A 21,212-nucleotide genomic window follows, 5' to 3' on the forward strand; every position below is an offset into this window, starting at 1 on the left:
GCGCCACGAGAGCAGCAGCAGCCAATTAGATTCATCAACAGCGGAGCAGCTCAGCGCTGATTGGCTCTCACAACGCAGCGTTCCGTCTCTCCTCTCCCTCCGCTCTTGTTTCTCCTGTTTCTCAACTCAACTTTTTTTAATACTCCGCGACCTATTGAGCGCCGTAATAATCGCGCGACACAACGAATTGATAATGAAATTCGTTGCCAACTATTTTAATAATCGATTTTTAGCGATTTTATCGATTCGTTGTTGCAGCCCTAATTTCAAGGCTGAAACGTGAACGTGAAACTGGAGATCAAACCCACAACAACGCTCGACTCGGGACGCAAAGAAAACTGACACCAGGTTAATAAGCAATTTTGCACAAGGCACTAAAGGTAATTCAAAGATGGTGATTTGGGTGAGGCATCTGGTTCAATTGCTGGTAAAGTATTCATTCGGAAACGGAACGATTAAACAGATGTATTCATTTGTCAAGTAGGGAGTTCTGTTGAAGTGAAGAGAAAAACGGCAAAGATCTTCTCAGCAGCTGCGTCCCCCCCCCCAACTCCGCGCCGGTTAGGTCGAGCCCCGGGTCTTTGAAACGACTCCATCAGAACGTCGGAGAAAAAAGCCAAAAGTATCTTTGGCACTCGGCACTTATTTTCATATTGCTGGCACTTCAGGGATGCCCCGCAAGGTTTTGCAGAAAGCATTAAAAAAAAGTTTTCATCGTGACGTGTGTGAGATCTTATGTAAATTAAATTCCACACATGTGCGTGCCACTCCAGAATTTCTCCAGAAGGACTCCCACACAAGCCAAAGTATACTTCAAAAAAGTATTCTAAGTAAGGTTAAGCATTCCTGTCCTCGATGAAATAAAAGGTCAGCTCAAGGACACGGAAAAAGTAAACCTCTCTTTGCTTAATTACACCGAATACATCTTTGTCAGTTTATCTGATTGTTTACCCCGGAATGCCAAAAGAAACAATTTTCCCTCCATGTTTTTCTTTTTCTCTTTTTTCTTTTGCTTGGGTCTCGAGTCATTTAACGGGGCACTCCATGTGATGTTTCGTTCACCTGTGACGAAAATAAAGTTCAGACTTTAAACAAATCGACCGCCACCACCCAAATGACGAACATAGCAAAAACCTCTTGTTGGCTGCCACATATACCCTTTAGCTACTCTAGCCCTCACCCCTTTTCCTACTCTAGCTTTCAGCCCTTTACAAACTCTAGCGTTCAGTCTTTTACCTACTCTGAGTTTTGTTTGTTTGTTTATTTCAAACAGCAAAATATACAACCATCAGTAATAAATAAAAGAAGAAAGATACCTGTGGCTGACTGAAAGTGTTAAGTGCCCTAACCTATGATTGCTTAAAAGAACTTTCAGCTAGCTTTCAGCCCTTTACAAACTCTAGCTTTCAGTCCTTTACAAACTCTATCTTTCATTCCTTTACCTACTCTAGCTTTCAGTCCTTTACAAACTCTATCTTTCATTCCTTTACCTACTCTAGCTTTCAGTCCTTTACAAACTCTATCTTTCAGTCTTGTATCTACTCTAGCTTTCAGTCCTTTACAAACTCTAGCTTTCAGTCTTGTATCTACTCAAGCTATCAGCCCTTTTCCTACTCTAGCTTTCAGTCCTTTACAAACTCTAGCTTTCAGTCTTGTATCTACTCTAGCTTTCAGCCCTTTATAAACTCTAGCTTTCAGTCTTTTACCTACTCTAGCTTTCAGTCCTTTACAAACTCTAGCTTTCAGTCTTTTACAAACTCTAGCTTTCAGTCTTGTACCTACTCTAGCTTTCAGCCCTTTACCTACTCTAGCTTTCAGTCCCTTACCTACTCTAGCTTGTAGCCCCTTACCTACTCTAGCTTTCAGTCTTGTACCTACTCTAGCTTTCAGTGCTTTCACTTATCTATCTTTCAGCTCTGATTGGCAGCTGCACAAACTTTGTTGGGGCAAAGTAATAACGCATGATTGTTTATTTAGATTTGTTTCATGGACATTTGCTCCAGTTCTTTGAAAATATTTAAGGTTAAGATAATATGGAAATTATCCTAATGGTGAGACCATTAACACTGTTTCTTGTTTGTAACTGGTCTTCAGCCTTTCGGAGGGGATGGCTGGTGTGACACCATCAACAACCGGGCCTACTGCCAGTATGATGGAGGGGACTGCTGCCCGTCCACACTCTCCACCAGAAAGGTAAACAAATGGACATTTCTAATTGCTGCAACCTCACACCCGCCGGCATATTTACTCTGGGAAGAAAAAAATTGGTTTCCATCGTTTTCTTACGATCTGTTTTTTGTTAAAAATAAATAAAAATCACAATACATTCCGAGAGACGGGATAACAACTTCAACAATATCCGTACGCGTTTGTTTAAAAGGCGGCAAAGCGTCAGCGCAGCTGGCTCCGGCTCCCGCATCTTTGCAATAGAGATGGAGCTCGGAGGGCCGAGGGAGCCGGATTTAAAGCCAGGTTATTCATGTTTACCGTAGTAGAAATCTGTCTTTCTTGGCAGGGAGCGTCGCACTGCCACGCAGGAGAATTGGACTAAGCAAACAAACACAAAACCCCCGCTACTTTCCCCTCTCTCCTGTTAACGACTGCGCCCATTCAGTTCTCTCTCATCTTTACTCGCAACAACACAGGAGACTTGTGCCCTCCAGGCTTTTCCGCTCAAATGGTAAATAGGCTGGTTTTCACTGCTGCCGTACACCTTCTCACCTTCTCGCGTTGAGCAGAGGGAACGGGACAAGTTTCGGGACGTCAGAACCCATACCAGGGTCCAGCTGCCCACTCCATCCAGCGGTGGGGCGTAATCTACCTAATGCACTGCAACAGGTTTAGCTTCCCTTCAAAGCATCACCAAAGTGGAGATCCTGGATAAGTGAATCGGTTTCGACAAATACCTCGAGCATCTCCGTGCGTATCGGCGGCGACGACGGCTTGTTCGTGTGAACCACAAATGCCAATGATTCGCGTTACACTAATTGCTCTGTGATTGCTGTGTATGTTGAGTGGCTCAGAGGAATGGTATGAATAATAATGAGCGAGCCCCGGGGTCGGGCCAGCGGTGGAAACCAGGCCACTCATTCCCTCAACTACTTCTACATAAACACCTCTTTTTCTTTTTTCCTTTTCCTGTTTTCCCCCCCACGCTATACCCTATTTGGCTACTGTACAGCCACGTATTCTGCCTATTAACTCCTACAGCCTATAGTTGGCCAGTTCTTCGGCTGTCCCCTTCATGCACGCCATGAGTCATGGCGTGCGCCAGTGAGGTGTCGGTCTGCGGTTTAGTCGGCCGCTGTTCACTTGGCGAGTGAATCAAGAGGCATCCTGCAGAGCGACGGCGTTCACAGAGCTCCGTTTCCAACGGGGCTCGGCTGGTGCAGGTGCGTATGGAGGACGTGACAGGTTGACCGGCGGCATCACGTATTTTCTCTGCTGCCACACAGCTAAAAAAAAAAGTCTAAATAAACGGAGCGGTCGTCCCGTAACCACATGGTACCCAGTTCGATCCCTGCTTCTCCCCATTAGCTGCATGTAGGGTTGTCACGATACCAACATTATAACTTCCATACGACACCTGCCATAAATATCACGATACCCGATACTTACGATACGATACCAGAATTCAATACGATACCACAAATATGAAACAATAATAATAAATAAAACATCTGTATGGGTCCCATTTTACCAGCTTGTTCCTGCCCAGTTTTTCAACACTTAACAAATCACATTCGTATTACTATTAGCCTACAGCAAGATATTAATGAAAACTACATGGTGCCATCATAGCATTGATTATAGACGACTATGTTGGCCTTTTGTCCTTGAGCAAGACACTGAACCCTTCACTGCAGATCTTTAATAACTAAGGATGGGTCCAAAGTAGAGAAGAATTTACCCAATAAAGGGATCAATAAAGGTTACATTATTATTATTTATTTTGATGCGTCACCGTCAAATACTTTATTCAATATTCATATCTATTTGCGTCTTTCAGGGGCCTTTTTATGGAGCAGCAATGACAAAGGAGGACAGATACAGTACGTGAGAGAGTGAGAGATGATTCAGGTGGGATTCGGTCATCGTCCAACTTCAGAGGATTGTTGCTGCCACACCATTTATGGAAACATACAATCTCCATTTGATTGGTTAAAAGAGGGCCGGGGTAGTAAAGGGAAAAACAAAGAGATACGTTTAAAATGAGATTCTAATTAAAGTTTGAAGCTTTTACGTTTGACTGTTTTTTGATGGATTGCGAGGCCTGAATTCAGAACTCCGAGCGGGTTTCTCATTGCATGAGTTGAGCTCGTGAATGTGTTGCAGCAAACAGCCGAGAGGAGGAAGACTTGGCTCTGGTTCCTGTTGGTGAGGCAAAAACAAGCCCTCTCTCTCTCTCTCTTTCTGACTCTCTTTCTGCCTTTCTCTCTCTCTCTCTCCCCCTCTCTCCCCCCCCACCCCCCTCACGGTCTCTCTCCCTCTCTCTCTCCACCCCCTGTCCCCTCCGCTCTCTTTCCCCCTCTCCTTCCATCTCTCACTTCCTCCCTCTCTCTCTCTCCCAATCTCTCCCTCTCTCTGTCTCCCCCTATCCCCCCCCCCTCCATTCTCCCTCTCTCTCCCTTCCCGAGGTTATTAGGATGTATTGAGAGGCGGAGGGGTTGCTCGGCTCGCTCTGCGCCCGCGTCGATGAATCAAGACGTTAAGGAAACATTTAATGGTCGCGGCAATTCCCGTTAAAATGGGACTGTTGGCATTTTTAAAGTGAACCCTCGGGCCTTTCTGCCAAAAACCGTCCCCCTCACGCCGCCAACGTCAATCAGCCACCGCCTCCATTCGCCTCGCTCGCAGTCGTCCTTATTTGTCTCCCCCTCTCCTTTTTTCTCTCCCTCCTCGCTCCTTCTCCTTCTGGAGCGAATGTTTACATTTCTCGCAGCAGACTTGCTTGGTGGGGCACTAGAGTTTGTTTTGCAACCTGTGGTGATGGCTCGCTTCCTAGACCAGAGCCGGCAGCCTCCCCCTTGTTGATTCTTAACATGTGTTTGTCCGCTCACCTCCGCCGTTTCCACCCTCAAGGATTTCTCGCCACTCCAGAGGCCGGGTTGAACCATTTGACATTGTGACGCTTTATCGGCCTCCGGGGGGCTGTTGGAGTTCTCTGTGAAATGTTTTTAGGAAACACGCAATGTGTCCACTAAGACTGACACTCGGGTTACTAAGCGGCGCTTTACCTTTCACCAGCCGCCGGGGTTGGTTTCCAGCAAATTTCATTTTCAGATTTTTCTTTTTCTGGTCTGTTTTTACCATTCAAAGCTGTGCTCTTTGCTACAGTTGAAATGCTTCAGCCCTGTGGGGAAGAACTCTGATGTAATATTTCCTCTCAGCCCTCTGCTATCAATCCTTCTCTATTTTCACCTACTTGTACTAGAGTAGGCCATATACATATATATATATATATATATATATGTATATGGCCTACTCTAGTTCTTTATTTTCTGTAATGCAATTAAAAAAACAAAAATGTCATGCATTCTGGATTCATTACAAATCAACTGAAATATTGCAAGCCTTTTATTCTTTTAATATTGCTGATTATGGCTTACAGCTTAAGAAAACTCTAAAATCCTATCTCATAAAATTTGAATATTTCCTCAGACCAAGTAAAAAAAAAGATTTATAACAGCAAAACAAAATCAAACATTTGAAAATGTGTTTCCAGGTGTTTCGAGTTAATTAGACGATTCAAGTGATTTGTTTAATACCCTACTAGTATACTTTTTCATGATATTCTAATATTTAGAGATAGGATATTTTAGTTTTCTTAAGCTGTAAGCCATAATCAGCAATATTAAAAGAATAAAAGGCTTGCAATATTTCAGTTGATTTGTAATGAATCCAGAATGCATGACATTTTTGTTTTTTAAATTGCATTACAGAAAATAAAGAACTTTTTCACAATATTCTAATTTTCTGAGACAGTCCTGTATATGTATAAATATGTAAGTGTATATACATGTATAAATATATATACATATATATGTGCATATATATATTATATACATATGTATATACATATGTATATTTGTACATATCCTACTCAAGTAGGTAGATAGTCCCTAAGATTTATATATTTATTTATTTATTTATACATTTATATTTATTTATTTGATCTTCTGATTGCGATTCAACCACACTGATTGAAGTATTTCCTTCTGTCTAATTTATTTATTTAATGTAGTTCTAGATAAGTGTATTTCTGCTTGTTGAGCAGGGTGTCAATCAAATCAGTCTTTCCTGAATGCTTCTCATTGGTTGTTTAGAGAAATGCAGACTCCCGATTGGATTAGGGACAATAAATCCCGACAATAAGTCCCAAAGAAGGAGAATTGACGTTGAAGTGGGAGATTAAGAAGTAAGAACAAGAACAAGAAACAGTTTGACACGGTGGGTGTGAGACAGGAAGTGTCTCACATGTGACGGGAGAAAGGTGGTTCGGCCAACCAGGAGTTGCGGCTTTTGCCAACGTCTTGGCTGGTTTTTTTGAGGTTCCTTGAACACCTCCAGATGGCGAGCCACCCATAAACATCTCCTTTCACCAGGAGTTGGACTGCAGATAATCTCTGTTGCTGAGGAGAAGGCAACCCCTTTCTTCAATTCCTATCACCTGAGTGCACTAGTGTGGTAGGAATAAGGATGTAACATATCGCATGACTGACTTATTCTTTTGACTTTTTGATTTTAACAACTGACTGACCATTGAAAGAAAACGAAGAACGAACTGGATCTTGGGATCGAACTGAAGGAGCAGAGAGACAATTCACTATTTCAAAGGACTTGTGTAGATATAGTATTTTAATATGAAATTAATGTTGTACAGTAATTTATTTGTAAATTTGTTTTTATATAAATCTTTATATAATATTTGGAATCAAACTGCTCAGTGGCTCCATTTCTTTTTTGTGCTGATAAAATACTTTCCAACCTCTCCTAATGAACCTAGACATGGGCCCAATATGAAAAAGAATATCCCGCAGGCACTACGCGGGTCACATGAAACCCGCGTAGTGCTAATATTAGGGACTCAAATTATCTACCTCGTTACACTATAATGCTTGTTTTTTGACAGGTCATTCAGTTCGGGGCGGACTGCAACCAGGACGATTGCACTTGCCGTGATCCGGACGCCGAGGAGAATAAGAGGAGAGCCAAGGACTCTGGAGGAGGAGGAGGAGGAGGAGGAATGCAATAAGATGGAGGGATGAAAGACGCTGAATTTTTGCTTAACAGTCAACCCACAGACCACAATTACACAAACAACAAAATATGAAACTTTTCACATTTTCAATGCGGAGAAAAAAAACTGCCATCTGTCGTTTAGTTTCATCCGAAGCAATCTTTGTCATTTTGAATGACACCGCATGAGAGTCACGGTGGTTCTAAAGAAACGGGATTCCTTCCCGCACGAACATCCGCACGTGAACACATTGTTTCTTTCTCCTGTGAAGAAGATTGTGTCAAAATAACTGTACATACCTTCCAATCAGGGCTACTATTGGTTCATGGAGCCGAAACACGGAAGTATTCCAAAGTACTAACTCCAAAGTCTTGTCCGATGCAGATTGAAAACCAAGTGACTTGTCAGATCGAAGTTGAGTGGGCGAAGCTGACTTTAATACAAAAACAACCCAAAAAACATAATCTCTACCGTCTCATTACCAATTATTTCCAAACACTCCGACATCTCCTTCATCAGATCCTTAAGCAATGTCAAAGGAAACCTGTAAAGACTAACATGTATAGACTAATATATTTGGCTCACCTAACATATCTTAACTGATCACGTTTTAGGCAACACACTATTTATACCACAGATCCAGTAAAGCAATCTTCCCAAACATGTATATTTTTTCTGTATGTACACGGCATTCACGTCCTCTTTTTGGGAATTACAAACGATTAATTCCTTATCGAAAAAAAGGGGAAGTCGGGCGAATGATAAATATCACTGTCAGAATTATTATGTATTTCCACTGGAACAAAGACGCACTTAAAATTGTAATGTTCGAGTCAGAAAATCAGTGGTTGAATGTTCAGATAAACCAAAAATGAAGATACAAAAATAAAATAAAAAAAGACTTGAAACTTGTCTCCTGCTTTGCATGTATGTATGTCTGGTTCTGGTGTTCGTTACCAAATGTTGTATCCAAAAAAAAGGACACAAAAAGTAATCCGTTCTCTTGTGATATTTTACAGTACTTTATACTTTGTATGAAATAAATTGCAACTTTATATCGACCCTTATAAAGTCTTGATTGACTGATTCATTAACAGTGGACTTGTGTTTTGTTTGGTTTCTATGCATGTACTTATATACTGAAATGCTACAATTCAATTTGGCTGACACACACACACTTTTTGTCCTGATACCTTTTTTTCAGATTTCTTGACAATAAATAATTGAAAAGAAAGAACTACGTTTCATACAGATAATTGGATCACATTGAATCTATCGATTATGCAGTTATCGAAGCTCCCTCAGCTTTAGATTTTAAATTAATTCTAAAAGCGCAATCTGTCGCGTGTTTTTTCCATTATTGTGTTGCAAAACAAATTAGAAGATTTTTTTCTGACATCCGACATGGAAGAACATCGATACGGCTACTTTTTCGTCAGATATTCTTTATTGTCCTTTGAAGTAGCAAAGATCAAAGTGGGAAAAAAGTGAAGTTTATGATGAAGTCACAGACATTATAGACAAAATATTATCATGCAGAGATAGTAGATTGGTGGTTGCCATTTCTCCCACAGGTCTCCACCTTGTTGCCTGTAAAAACCCTCTTTACATCACAACTGTAATTATGAATCCATAATGCTAGACTACGCCACACGACAGATATAACAAGACGATACTATGTGTTCTGAAACACAAGGAAATGTAAAATATCGCCTGTTGTATATTTCTATGCAGAAGAAAAACACTAATGCGCTTCATGAAATACTCTGTGCTGCCTATACAAAAAAAATCTACAAGTGTTCATTTTAGGATTCACATATGAGATTTGTTAAAAACCAACAGCTAATATACAATTTGCATTTCTTTGACATCAATCTCAAACATCAATACTAAGATTAAAAATAACAGAGAGCAAAAGTTAAAGTAGCGTCACCATAAAAGCACAGTATTAGTGGAAATGTCCAATAAATCCGTTCAAAGACATTATTGCATTAAGTTGTAATACACAAAAAAGCAGTTGAAAACATTAAAGGGTACTTTTTTAACTCGGACCCCATTTTTTAGACGTTTTTTTGTGGACTTCTTTTCTCTACATCTTGGCTAACCGGCTCAGAGGTCCGTTTGCAAATGTTCAGCCCGAATTTTGAGAAATGTTGCTCGCTGTGAATAAATCTTAAAAACCGCCTCTTAGAAATAAGCTTGAGATCCCAGCCTACGTCTGACAAGTGCAGCAGTTTGGGGTGGCTTTAGTCTTGACGGAAAGAGACTGGGATTTTACGATCAACTTTTCGGCAACATTTCCACCATCGGCCACATGGGAAAATAGGGTCCAGCGTGAAAGAAATGGCAAAGGTGCCCTTTAAGACGCTGTTAATTTGCAGTTTCAATACAGATTTACCACTTTGAAGAGCGCTCATCGGTTAGATCGTAAGTTAATACTGTCAAATGGTTTGGCAGCTTTCAGAAAAGGTTTCGAGGAAATGAACTCATCTGTGTACTTCCTCTGTTGTTCAGTAAAACTCCTTTAATGTAGCTACTCTTAAGAATGCAAACATTCATAACTACATTCAGCAGGATATATCGCTAACACATTATGAGAATTCTATGTACAAGGTTTGTTTTGAATGTTTATGTGACTAGAATAACTGCCAGCAAACCATATATCTGTCCAGATAAACCTCGACCTAACCCTAACCCCTAATCCCCTAACCGTAACCCCCTTTCCACCGGTTTCAATGACACACCCAAGTTTGAAAGTACCAGTTTGCCACGCTGACTTCATTTTGAAATATGTAAAAAGAAAAAGAAAGAAGACTAGCGAAAGCTGTCCACACAACACAGCGGCCACTTCACATGCCACATGTGCGGTCATTCCGAAAAAAAGAATTGTACGACTGGCATCAGAAGCTAAATATGAAGCGATGGTCGGAACGTACCGGCGAAACTGAAGCCATAATGAATGTTTTAAATCTCTAAGGTTCCTGGATCCTTTTTTTTCAGGTCAACTTTAAGACAACAAAGTGTTCACTTTAGGTCAGAAGTTGTGTCCAGCTGAGCCAAACAGCTGTATTGAATATGTTTTTGGGCCTCAAGTTTGACATCAAGAGTATTTTGTAATTCGTCACTAAAATATCCAAAGACGTGATTTAAACAGGCGCTTTCCCATTTAGATTAGAAGTATTAAAATGTCAGATTTTTGCTACAAAGAGTAAAAGAAGAAATCTGTTTTAAAACAAAGATTGTTGAGTCCAACCAGTGAAATAAAATGCATGTTTAGTCATCTGTTTATTTAACATACTTGCATTTAATGTCAACATAGAATGCGAGATGGATTCATTTTCAGCCATTCTGCATTTGAATCATAAACAACCTTGGCAACAGGTGCCTCGATTTGTCATTGCTGTCTGTGCTCATTCCTGCTTTTGCAGAGTTTCCCATCAAACGCCAACTTCAGATATTAAAATTACACAGCAATCCAATAAAAAGGGCAAACTTGGTCTCCAAGTAAACATTTTGTATCTCATTTTGATGTACAACAAAGAAAAACTGTCATTATTAAGCATCTAAAGGAGGGATGGCTATTATTGTGACGCGCTGATTTCAACTCATCATGAGGGCGGAATGGACTTCAGCATCGACTCAGTACAGCGAAGAGCTATGGTCTTTCAGCCCCGGTTGATTAGATGTTTATCAGACTCATCTCCTACCTGTAAGGTTCAATTTAACTATTTAAACCCTTTTCCAATAATCTGGTGATGCTAAATAGAGCTTGAGAGGTTGTTATTTCAAGTAATTTACTGATGTCACTATAAATGCAAATAGCCCGTGGAAACAAATATGAAACCTGCATTTTAGTTGTTGCTTTGTTGGGTTTGACGGAGTAAAACCCTCTCACAGCTCACAGCTCCTTGGGCTCGCCGTAGTCGTTATACATGACTGCGAGCGTCTGCTCGTTGCAGGCCTTGTGTACGTCCTGACCCATGTGCGACCAATTCAGCCCAAAGGCCTTGGTGTCGGTGTAGCGGCAGGACAGGAACTTGAGGGACATCCTGCGGAGGCCGATCTTCTGCTCCAGAAGAAGAGCCTTACACCACGGGGACAGTTCATCGAGCTGGGTGAGGATGAGGCCGGCCTTCCTGTGGGAACAAAGAGGAGGAATATGTAAAGTGTTTTTTTTGTTGCCATCGTGCCCTTAAAAACATCCACACACTTGTCATGAGTATAAGAGAATGAGAGATTTTCATAAAAAAGGAGGACAACATATGCATGCATTTAATATTGTTTGTATCAGAGATCATCATGTGGTTGTGCCAAAATATGTCTTCAAGCACAAGTGCAAATTAAGCCCACCACTAAAGTCACGTTCGTATCAGCTGATCAACATTTATTCTTCAGAATCATTGACGCCACTCAGGACTAAGATCAAGTCCAAGTATATAAATGCAGGTGTGCACAGCCAAAATAACCTCATGCCACATTGACTTCAGTGCAGCCTACCCGACTGAACTCATAAACATCATAAAGCTACAGGGCTCTCAAGTGTCACGCATTGAGCGTGACACTCACGCATTTCGGTCTTAAGTCACGCACTCCCGCCACACATCGTATTTCTCACGCTGAAAAAAACTCTCTGCTATTTAATGTTTTAATGTGCCGCAGCGCGCAAACATGAGCTGGCCGCGCTGCCCTCACCGTGGAGGAATCAAGCGCTCCCTTGGAGTTCTGCTGTGAGGTGCCACTTATCAGCCAATCAAAAAATAAGAAATGGGCTACACAGTAGCCAATCAGAAAACCCCCCGTATCTGGGTAAGATTTAATCCAGCAACCAATGAAAATAAAGCATCCTGGAATTGCGCGCGACTGACTAATATCTGAAAATTTCGTTCTGCGGGGGGTGCTGCTGATGGAAATGTCACTCTTGCCTGTCTTCAAAACTTGAGAGCCCTGAAGCTAACATGATCTTAGCCCGATATGCTCTTTAGGGAATGAGGACCCTGATTCGATCAGGTCCGCCAGAAGATGGTGTAAAAAATTTAGTCTTTCTTGACACCAAATAGCATCGTCCCCACTGGACTGCCACCTCAGCTCCCCTCCTACTTTGTGATGTAGTCATTAAAAAACACTGCAACACCTCAAACACAAACTATATTGTGGTGTGTAAACGCTATCATGTATTATTAAAACAGCATAGGCCTACCATAGACAGAGGAACCCCGAGGCCCAGCGCAACCACTGCCTACCAGCCTGCTGTTTGGCTCATTTTCTGTAACCAGTGTAGAAAATAGCAAGCTAGCTAACTAGCTAACTATCCAGCTATCTGCTAGTTAGCTAGCAAGCTTGCTATTTTCCACCATGCTTTAATGTGGAATAAGCTAGCGAGCTATCTAGCCAGCTGTCCACTAGTTAGCTGGTTAGCTAGCTTGTGAATTTCACCATGCTCGAGACAAATGAGCTGGACATTTTGCGAATGATTTGCGATAGCAATGGGCGTTCCTACACCGTGGCGAGCATCCCAAGTATATGAAGCACTTCGTAAGGCTACGACCCAGACCTCATTGAGTTTGCACCCAACTTCTAGTTTGACAGAAGTTGTCCCCTACAGCGGTCGCAATGGCTGCTGCACAGATATACAAATGGCCACCGCTCCGAACATCCGGCCCAAATTGGTTTGAGTGAGACCTGTTCTACTTCTATTCCATCTCTATGCTTCGGATACATTGGACCAGGGGTGACCAATAGGTCGATCGCGATCAGTGCGGTCAAAGTGCGGGTAGATCGCATGACATTTTTAAAAAAAGATCCTCCCTACGGCATTTGCCACTTGATTGACATACAGATCAGCCAGTCAGAGACCCGGATCACCACACATGCGCAATCAACCGCACGAGCTACGGCAAAACTCCTGCTAGCTAATTAGCACATTAGTTTGATTTCCATACCCGGAAAGCGTGTGCGTAACTTGACAGTGTGCGCTACACACATGGACGGATTAAGAAACCACGGGCCCCTGGGCCTGGACGTGTCAAGGCCCCCCCCCCCCGCAACATAGCAGACAACATAACGCGAATTATATGACCATGACATGAATGACTTAAGCCTAGCATATACCGGCTACGGCGCATCGTGTCATATCATCATATCAATACAAAGTTAATAAAAGCGACTTCACGCAGAGGCTCTGGCTTAGGGGCCCCCTGAGCTCAGGGGCCCCTGGTGCCGGTAGGCTCATTCGGTAATCCATCCCTGAGTAGGACTATTGGGGCCCTGTTACTGACATGAATGACTTAAGCCTAGCATATACCGGCTACGGCGCATCGTGTCATATCATCATATTCATATCAATACAATGTTAACTAGAATGGGCACTCGGTAGAGCGCATACCTTCGCATATCACAAGATTGGGCATTGAATTATGAACATTTTGGCATTAGTTGCATGCCAATTGGACAAAAATGTATCGTGCTATGGTAAAAAAAGAGTTTGACCTTTCCATGACCTTGACCTTTGACCCAATTGATCCCAAAATCTAATCAAATGGTCCCCGGATAATAACCAATCATCCCACCAAATTTCATGCGATTCAAGAACATTTTGACCTGTTCATGGCCTTTGACCTTGACCTTTGACCCGATCGATCCCAAAATCTAGTCAACTGGTCCCCGGATAATAAACAATCATCCCACCAAATTTCATGCGATTCGGTTCAATACTTTTTGAGTTCTGCGAAAGATTTTGACCTGTTGATGACCTTTGACCTTTGACCCGATCGATCCCAAAATCTAATCAACTGGTCCCTGGATAATAAACAATCATCCCACCAAATTTCATGCGATTCGGTTCAATACTTTTTGAGTTCTGCGAAAGATTTTGACCTGTTCATGACCTTTGACCTTTGACCCGATCGATCCCAAAATCTAATCAACTGGTCCCCGGATAATAAACAATCATCCCACCAAATTTCATGCGATTCGGTTCAATACTTTTTGAGTTCTGCGAAAGAATTTGACCTGTTCATGACCTTTGACCTTTGACCCGATCGATCCCAAAATCTAATCAACTGGTCCCCGGATAATAAACAATCATCCCACCAAATTTCATGTGATTCGGTTCAATACTTTTTGAGTTTTGCGAATAACACGCATACAAATAAATAAATAAATAAATAAATAAATAAATACACGGCGATCAAAACATAACCTTCCGGCATTTTCAATGCGAAGGTAATAACAGCGACATCACGCGCGGAGGCTCAGGCCTAGGGGCCCCCTGAGCTCATGGGCCCCTGTAGGCCCGTTGGTTAATCCATCCCTGGCTACACAGTGCGCGCGACATAGACCGCGCTACACGAGTAGCTTGACAAGTGTCTGTCAGAGTTTGACAGATGCTTTCAATACTTTGCTTTACTGGAGCCAGTGGTCTGGAATGGAGGATGAGATGTTGACATTCAGCTGAAGTCCAGAGCTCATGGACAGTTTTGGAACTTACTCACAGAGGAAAGGTACCCAAACATGAGGAAATGTGCTACCTTCTTGACTGCATTATTTGGCTCTACTTAGTTTTGCGAGTCAGCCTTTTCCCACATGAAAAATATTAAGTCTAAACACAGTTCCACCATGAACTGAGGCTACCAGCAGCTACTGTCCGGACTATACAACCCTGGCTGATTCCATTCAGTGCAAGTGATCAGAGTGAAATGTAATAACCAAAAATGTGCAGAATTCTAATCTGTCATAATATATATTTATATACATATATATATGCATATATACACATATATATATACACACACATATATACTGTATATATATATACAGTATGTATATATATATACATATATATATACACACATATATATATATACACATATATATGCATATATATACACATATATATACACATATATATATATATGCAGTAAAGCATAGAAAGATATTTAGCATTATTAATGTAGGTAGTTATTTTTTACTTTGTCATTTTAAAAGTAGCTCGCCAGCCAAGAAAGTGTGGGCACTCCTGCATTGGACTGTCACGGTACATAATTCGCACCGTGGCTCTGCTGTTGTTTTCAAATGGCATCACTGTGACAAAAACTAAAACCTTCCCATCCACCACTGCTTCCCCAAAGCATTCACAGTGGTAAGCAGGATAAAGTATACTGTTCCGGACAAATTCCAGTATTGACCCAAAAAGAGCTGGTCGAGAAAAACAGGGCTAATGGAGGGCTGTAATACTGTGGGGCAGTGGAGGGACTCTGACATGCATGAACTTGTCCTTCAGCCAAACCAAGCCAGCTGAAATATCACCTCCATTAGTAACACGATGCGCCGAGTTCACATAAACACACAGGGACACCGAGCGCAATAAATAATCATTAAGCCCGGTGCAGCCCGCTTGGCCCTCGCGGTGAAACCCTGTCATGTGTTTGTCTGCAGTCAGAAAATGGCAGCGGGAGAAGATTTCATTCATTCCGCACACACTTTCTCCCCATCACTCAGCCAAACCAGCACTTCGACAGCACGGCGTCACCGTTATGCCAAGCCACAAGTCTGCTGGACGCACCGGAGTCACCAGAGCCTCGGCGCATTATGCTGATGAACTGATGACACATCGGGCTGCACATTCGCGCCAGGTAGAGGGAATTAAAGGACCGTACTGATGAACAAAGAGCTGAGTGTTTTCACCTCTCCGGCGAGCTAGTTCTCCAGATTTCCTCCTTACATGCCGACCACTTTCAGCAGATTACTTCACTGCCCTGCAGCTGTTTGGTTTCCCTCCCCAACGCATCAACTTAAATCGGTTTGGAGTGCAAAATGGGCCGGCGAGAGCAAACCACACACAGTGAATTCACAAACAATACAATGTTCTGCTCATCATCAGTGGGCACTCGCTCATGTGGTAGTCTATGAGGTGCATGTGATGATGATGATAGCGATGATGATTGGCATGCAAGTAATGATGGGGAGGTGGGAATGAAGACAACAGAGACGGCACTGACAAGGGAGAAGATGGCAGGGGGACGCAATGGTGATCTCAACATGACTGATGATGGGAAAGATGAAAAAACACGCTTTGGTTCAATGTTCTTGAACAGAAGTCGAAGGAAATCATGTGGTACGACCTAAAGCTGCTCAATGGATCGTGAGGTGGGATTGTCATCTTGTATCCAACATCACTAATGAGCAGGTCTCAGTCCTTAAAGTGCTCCTAAATAAGAGGAATTTGATAAAGGGGTATATTCCATCAGTTGATAAGTATCAAGTCATATGATCACAGATTGTAGAGCGCTCTGAGGCAAATTTGTAATCTGTGATAATGGGCTATACAAAATAAACTGAATTGAATTGAATATGATCGAAATGTACTACTTCAGCTGAGGACCATATGGAGGTAAACTGATGTCAGAGATGAAAGAAACTCCTATTCTGTGGCTATTATTGATGACAAAGTGCTTTACAAAAACTAAATATAAAACAATAAGAAACAGAAGTTAACTCTTATCTTTGAACCAATCCTGTGTCTTTTAGTGTTGCTTGTTTTTCTCTATCGGCCTATCAAAATTCAAAAGTATTAATTGACTTCCTTTTCTTCGGGACGGTTCCGGCATGAAGCTGAATGGGGTTCGTCTAGCGGAGAGAAACGCAAACCTTTCTTGTTCAATACGTGGCACATGGTCCACTCTCGTGATCCAAATCTTGATCCTAAAACCAACCATCACCAGTAAGTAAGAAAATATTGTTTTTAATTTAAAAAAAATGTTATTTGTAACTTTGGTCTCTGTGGCGAACAAATATCCTCTTGTCAAACAACCATTCAAAGGATGAACCACAACTCTTTTTTTCATTTGGATGATGAGCTGCAATTCTTTGGCGTTGTCCAAATTAAAGTTGGCACTGAGCGAGACGCTGTAACAATACAGACCGCGTGTGGTCCTCGGCTTCATCTCCTGTCTCGTAACCGACTCCGAGGCCACTGCTCTGTAAACACGCAGCACATCACCACATGTGCCGCTTTGTGTTAGTGTTATTCCTGCATGTCATAATGAGCCACAATTTATTTCAAATTTCCCTCCCCATGCGTTATTTTTGGCACATGTTTGCAAACCATTTTACAAGAAGGGAAACACGAGAAGGGACATCCTCCCTGCAGCTACGCGGCTAACAAGGTACTTTGCATATATTATGGGGTTGTTTTTGGATTGGGAGGGTATTTTCAATCGTATGCGTACATATGGGCGCTCAGCAGGACGACTTCCCCTTGTTTGCATATTGCGTGTGGACTGAGCCCCCGACGGTGACCTCTATGCCCTCCAAACTGCACAAAGAGAAAATAACAGCGCCGATGATGTCAGTCTCCTCCGGGAGCCCGGAGTCTCATTCATTTCATTTGTCTGAGACCACTCTATGTTTTCCAATATTTTGCCACAGATTTCGTTGGTTTGGGGGGGTGGTGGGACACACACACACATGGTCTATGAGATAAAACGCAAGTGCCATTTAAGACCCCCCACATACACATACACACACACATACATACACACATAAGCCTAATGCTTGTTATTGGAGTAGTACTTTACATGTTGTGGTTTACATTATTATTGAGAGTAATGATAATATCAATTGAACTAGGTGAATCGCAAAATGCAGGAGAATAAAACAAAACAATTAATGAGCAACACTAAAAGATTTCTCGTCATACTCGAAACAATGACGAGAAAATAGTTCTACTTCAACCTTAAAATGCGATTCAAAGCAATGATGTAAATTAAAGGTATCATGGTTTGATGTTTGTAAGCATTCACACGAAAAGTCAGTGTTCTCTCATGACATACAGTCTCTTTTAGAAGAAACTCCACAAGAACATTTTTTGTTGGGTTTTAAAAATGATTGCTGTGTTGGGTTAAAGCTACTGGAAAATAAATCAACACTGACTTGATCGAACAGCGTTATATATTTACATATATACACATATATATATCTATATATGTGTATATATGTGTATTTATGTCATTTAAAACAAGCAGCTGAAAGGCACTTCTACGAGGACTTCTGGTTTTAATAATTGACAGAAGGACAGAAACACACAGTTGGAGAGAAAAGTAAACAGTCTGCTGTGATTATGATTATGATTTCCAGAGAGAAATTCCAACCATAACAATACGTATTATCACAAAGCTCTGATTAGAGAAACTGCCATGTAAAAACAGAAAGAAAAATCACATATTTCTTTTCATCGCAGTTCATCAAAGGGCAACGGAGTCCAACCACAGACCATGTCATGGACCGGGGCCCAGCCAAAACCTCCTGGAGCCAAAGCGGCGGGCCTGAAATGGTGATGGGTACCGACCCTCCACCCCCCTGGCGATGACAGGGTCAAGCCTCAGAGAAGAAAGCCTCGCGGTGAGTTTATGGTTCCAGTAAAAACGTATGCGATGCTGTATGAAAAAAAAGGGGCGACAAAAAAGTTGTCCAAGGCGTCACGTCGGTGAGATCCGATACGTTTCTAAAAACAGACGATCGGAATAGCCGCAGCCACAACAAAAGATCAAGCCACATTTGTTCATGCGTCGGCCTCCAGATATTGCTTACTCGGCCGATAGGAGTTTACGTTGATTCGGGGCCAGAGAGCGGCGGCTCTTCTTATCTGGATTTAGACTCGCTAACTGAAATCTGATTCGGCCCTGGTTGTTTGTGACGGAGAGAAACTGAGGAATTCCCTTTATGAAAACACTGGGCTGATTAGGGGAGATGGAACTGTGCATCTGTACATCCAGAGTATGGATGTACAGATGCACAGGACGGCGCCTCGGTGTCTTGGTGCGCGATTTTTGCACCTTCCACCAAAAAAAGTTCCTCGTTTGTTTGTGAAAACATTCTTTGGCAATAAACCTGTTTCTGATTCTGATTCTGATTTCTGTGTGTGTGTGTGTGTGTGTGTGTGTGTGTGTGTGTGTGCTGGAGGGGAGCCTGTCTGCTCGGATGTTTACTGCGGTACCGCAGATTGTTTGGGTGGGAGAGGTGTATTCCTTCTCAAGAGGCCAAAGAAAAGGTGATCTCAAAAGAAACCCACAAACAAAGGCGACTCTACAAGGGTCTGACAAGGACCATGTGGCCTCTGGACAGATTTCGCCGTTGTAGCGATTAAGTAACGGTTCCCAGTGGAGTGTCTGACCTTGAGTGGTTTTTTTTCTACGAGGGGGTTTCCGTTTTGGTCTCTTCCCTTCGTACTCACATGTGTGAAGGCACCCCAACTATTACGAACCATATTTAAGTTTGAGGTGAGGTCGAGGCCTCTCGTGGACCTCACCTCAAACTTAAATATGGTTCAAGAGCAAAGGAGGAAATCCGGTGAAGTTATGTAATGTTGCGTTTAGTCAATGTACAGACGCGAATTGTTGCGATTGACACAAATGTACGCAAGACGGCGTGAATAACCGCAGCATAAAGAGTTCGGAGTGGAAGGATGGTCAAACAAACTTACATCCATAAGTTAGTTAGTTAATGTAACATGCTTACTTGGAACCTAAGTTACGTAACCAATGCACTTATTTTATCCCAAATCATGATCTTTACCATACCAAGTAGTTTTCATTCATTTTACAGCGTTGAAGTAAATATCAGGTGCCAGCTGATTACATTTTCTAGAAATGTTGAAAGTTAAAAGAATTGACATGAATCCACATTCTTCTTTGGCTCTCTTCGAAGGCGGTCGCATTTTCTCTCCCTCTCCTCCCCATGACCTTCCCTTCCCTGCTTGGCTTCTCTCGTCATGTTTTGTCTAGTTTTATACTTGAGAGACTCTCTCCTCATCGCTCTTCGAACTAAAAACCATGGACCGATCAACTGATCATCTGATCAACTGGTCTCTCAACGCAATTGACACCGTCTTCTCGACGAGAAGCTTGGGTTCGGGGGAACCTGCCCGTCCTGCCGGGACGTTGCAGCTGGTTACACGATGGACGTGTCGTGTGCCTAGCAGCCTTTCCGTGGAGGACGTAGAAGACATCTACCTATTCGGAACTATGATTACAGGATTTCTGCTGTTTGGATTTGGCGTTGCCCTGGTTTATCGGAAAATTAAGGAAACGGTGACAGCCGTTAAAGCCCCCTAAGGCTGCCCGACGAAATTGGATCGATTTGAAAAATGGGAGGAAAGTGGTGGAATAGCAGGTGCGCAAATTGGATGTAGCTGCTGGCAGACCAAACAATCCCAATCTTATCTGCTTTCGGCTCCCTCAACCAGAACGGTGCCTTGGCCAAGGCCGTTACTGGAACAACAACTCCCCTGAAGATCGCTGAAGTGAGAACCTCTCATTCCCTTCCCCCTATCCACAGACACCTGTGGTTGTTTTCTCCCAGGACCTTTCAAGGCTATCTCCATGGCAACGACCATCTTGCGGACTGAGAACTCTGTCTGTTGTGGCCTGGGGGAGGACGACATACCAGAACACGCACACACGAACTTTCAATAATACTGATTGCATTCACTACCCCCCTCCCCCCATCCCACGCCTTCGCCTGCTTTTTACCCCCAGTGGGACCGGACGGGGCTGTGGCTGGCGCTGCTGTGTTGGCGCCGGACCGGCTGGCTGCTTGTCGGTGCTGGTTACCTTCTGCCCCCAATGGATGGGCTTAGATCACCCAGTTGTTGGATTACCTCCCCTCCCCCCTTCCTACTCGTTGCAAGTCATGTCTAAAATGTATGTGCTTATGTGCTCAGGTGTTTTTTTCCTGCTCCCACACTGTACCCCTCTCGGGGCATAGTCGGGGGGTTGGTGTTTTTTCTCGCCTTCTTCCCTCATGTTATGCTGTAATCTTTCATCCACCCTTTCTTGTAATTTCGATGCTTTTGTACCTGTACTCTGGCAAACGACAAATAAATATATCAATCAATCAATCAATCAATCAATCAATCAATTTACAATTCAAAAGGGGTATTCTGCCTTGTCAGACCTCAGCATCACGACACCTCTGT

At 42.6% G+C, this 21,212-nt stretch overlaps 2 protein-coding genes across 4 annotated transcripts in view; one reads left to right on the forward strand and one right to left on the reverse strand.

The window, feature by feature from the left end:
- pappa2 (pappalysin 2) overlaps positions 1-8,339 on the forward strand; it is a 100,918-nt gene extending 92,579 nt beyond the window's left edge. For both annotated transcript variants that reach the window (XM_056420651.1, XM_056420652.1), the window contains 2 exons: positions 2,095-2,193; positions 7,133-8,339. In XM_056420651.1, coding sequence (XP_056276626.1) covers positions 2,095-2,193; positions 7,133-7,255 — 222 coding nt within the window. In that variant the 3' untranslated portion in view covers positions 7,256-8,339. The remainder of the gene's footprint in view (positions 1-2,094; positions 2,194-7,132) is intronic.
- Positions 8,340-8,665: 326 nt separating this feature from the next.
- Positions 8,666-21,212, reverse strand: part of astn1 (astrotactin 1) — a 462,961-nt gene continuing 450,414 nt past the window's right edge. For both annotated transcript variants that reach the window (XM_056421820.1, XM_056421821.1), the window contains exon 24: positions 8,666-11,376. In XM_056421820.1, coding sequence (XP_056277795.1) covers positions 11,139-11,376 — 238 coding nt within the window. In that variant the 3' untranslated portion in view covers positions 8,666-11,138. The remainder of the gene's footprint in view (positions 11,377-21,212) is intronic.

The sequence above is a fragment of the Pseudoliparis swirei genome, chromosome 8, assembly GCF_029220125.1.
Source record: "Pseudoliparis swirei isolate HS2019 ecotype Mariana Trench chromosome 8, NWPU_hadal_v1, whole genome shotgun sequence".
Taxonomy (NCBI): Eukaryota; Metazoa; Chordata; class Actinopteri; order Perciformes; family Liparidae; genus Pseudoliparis; species Pseudoliparis swirei.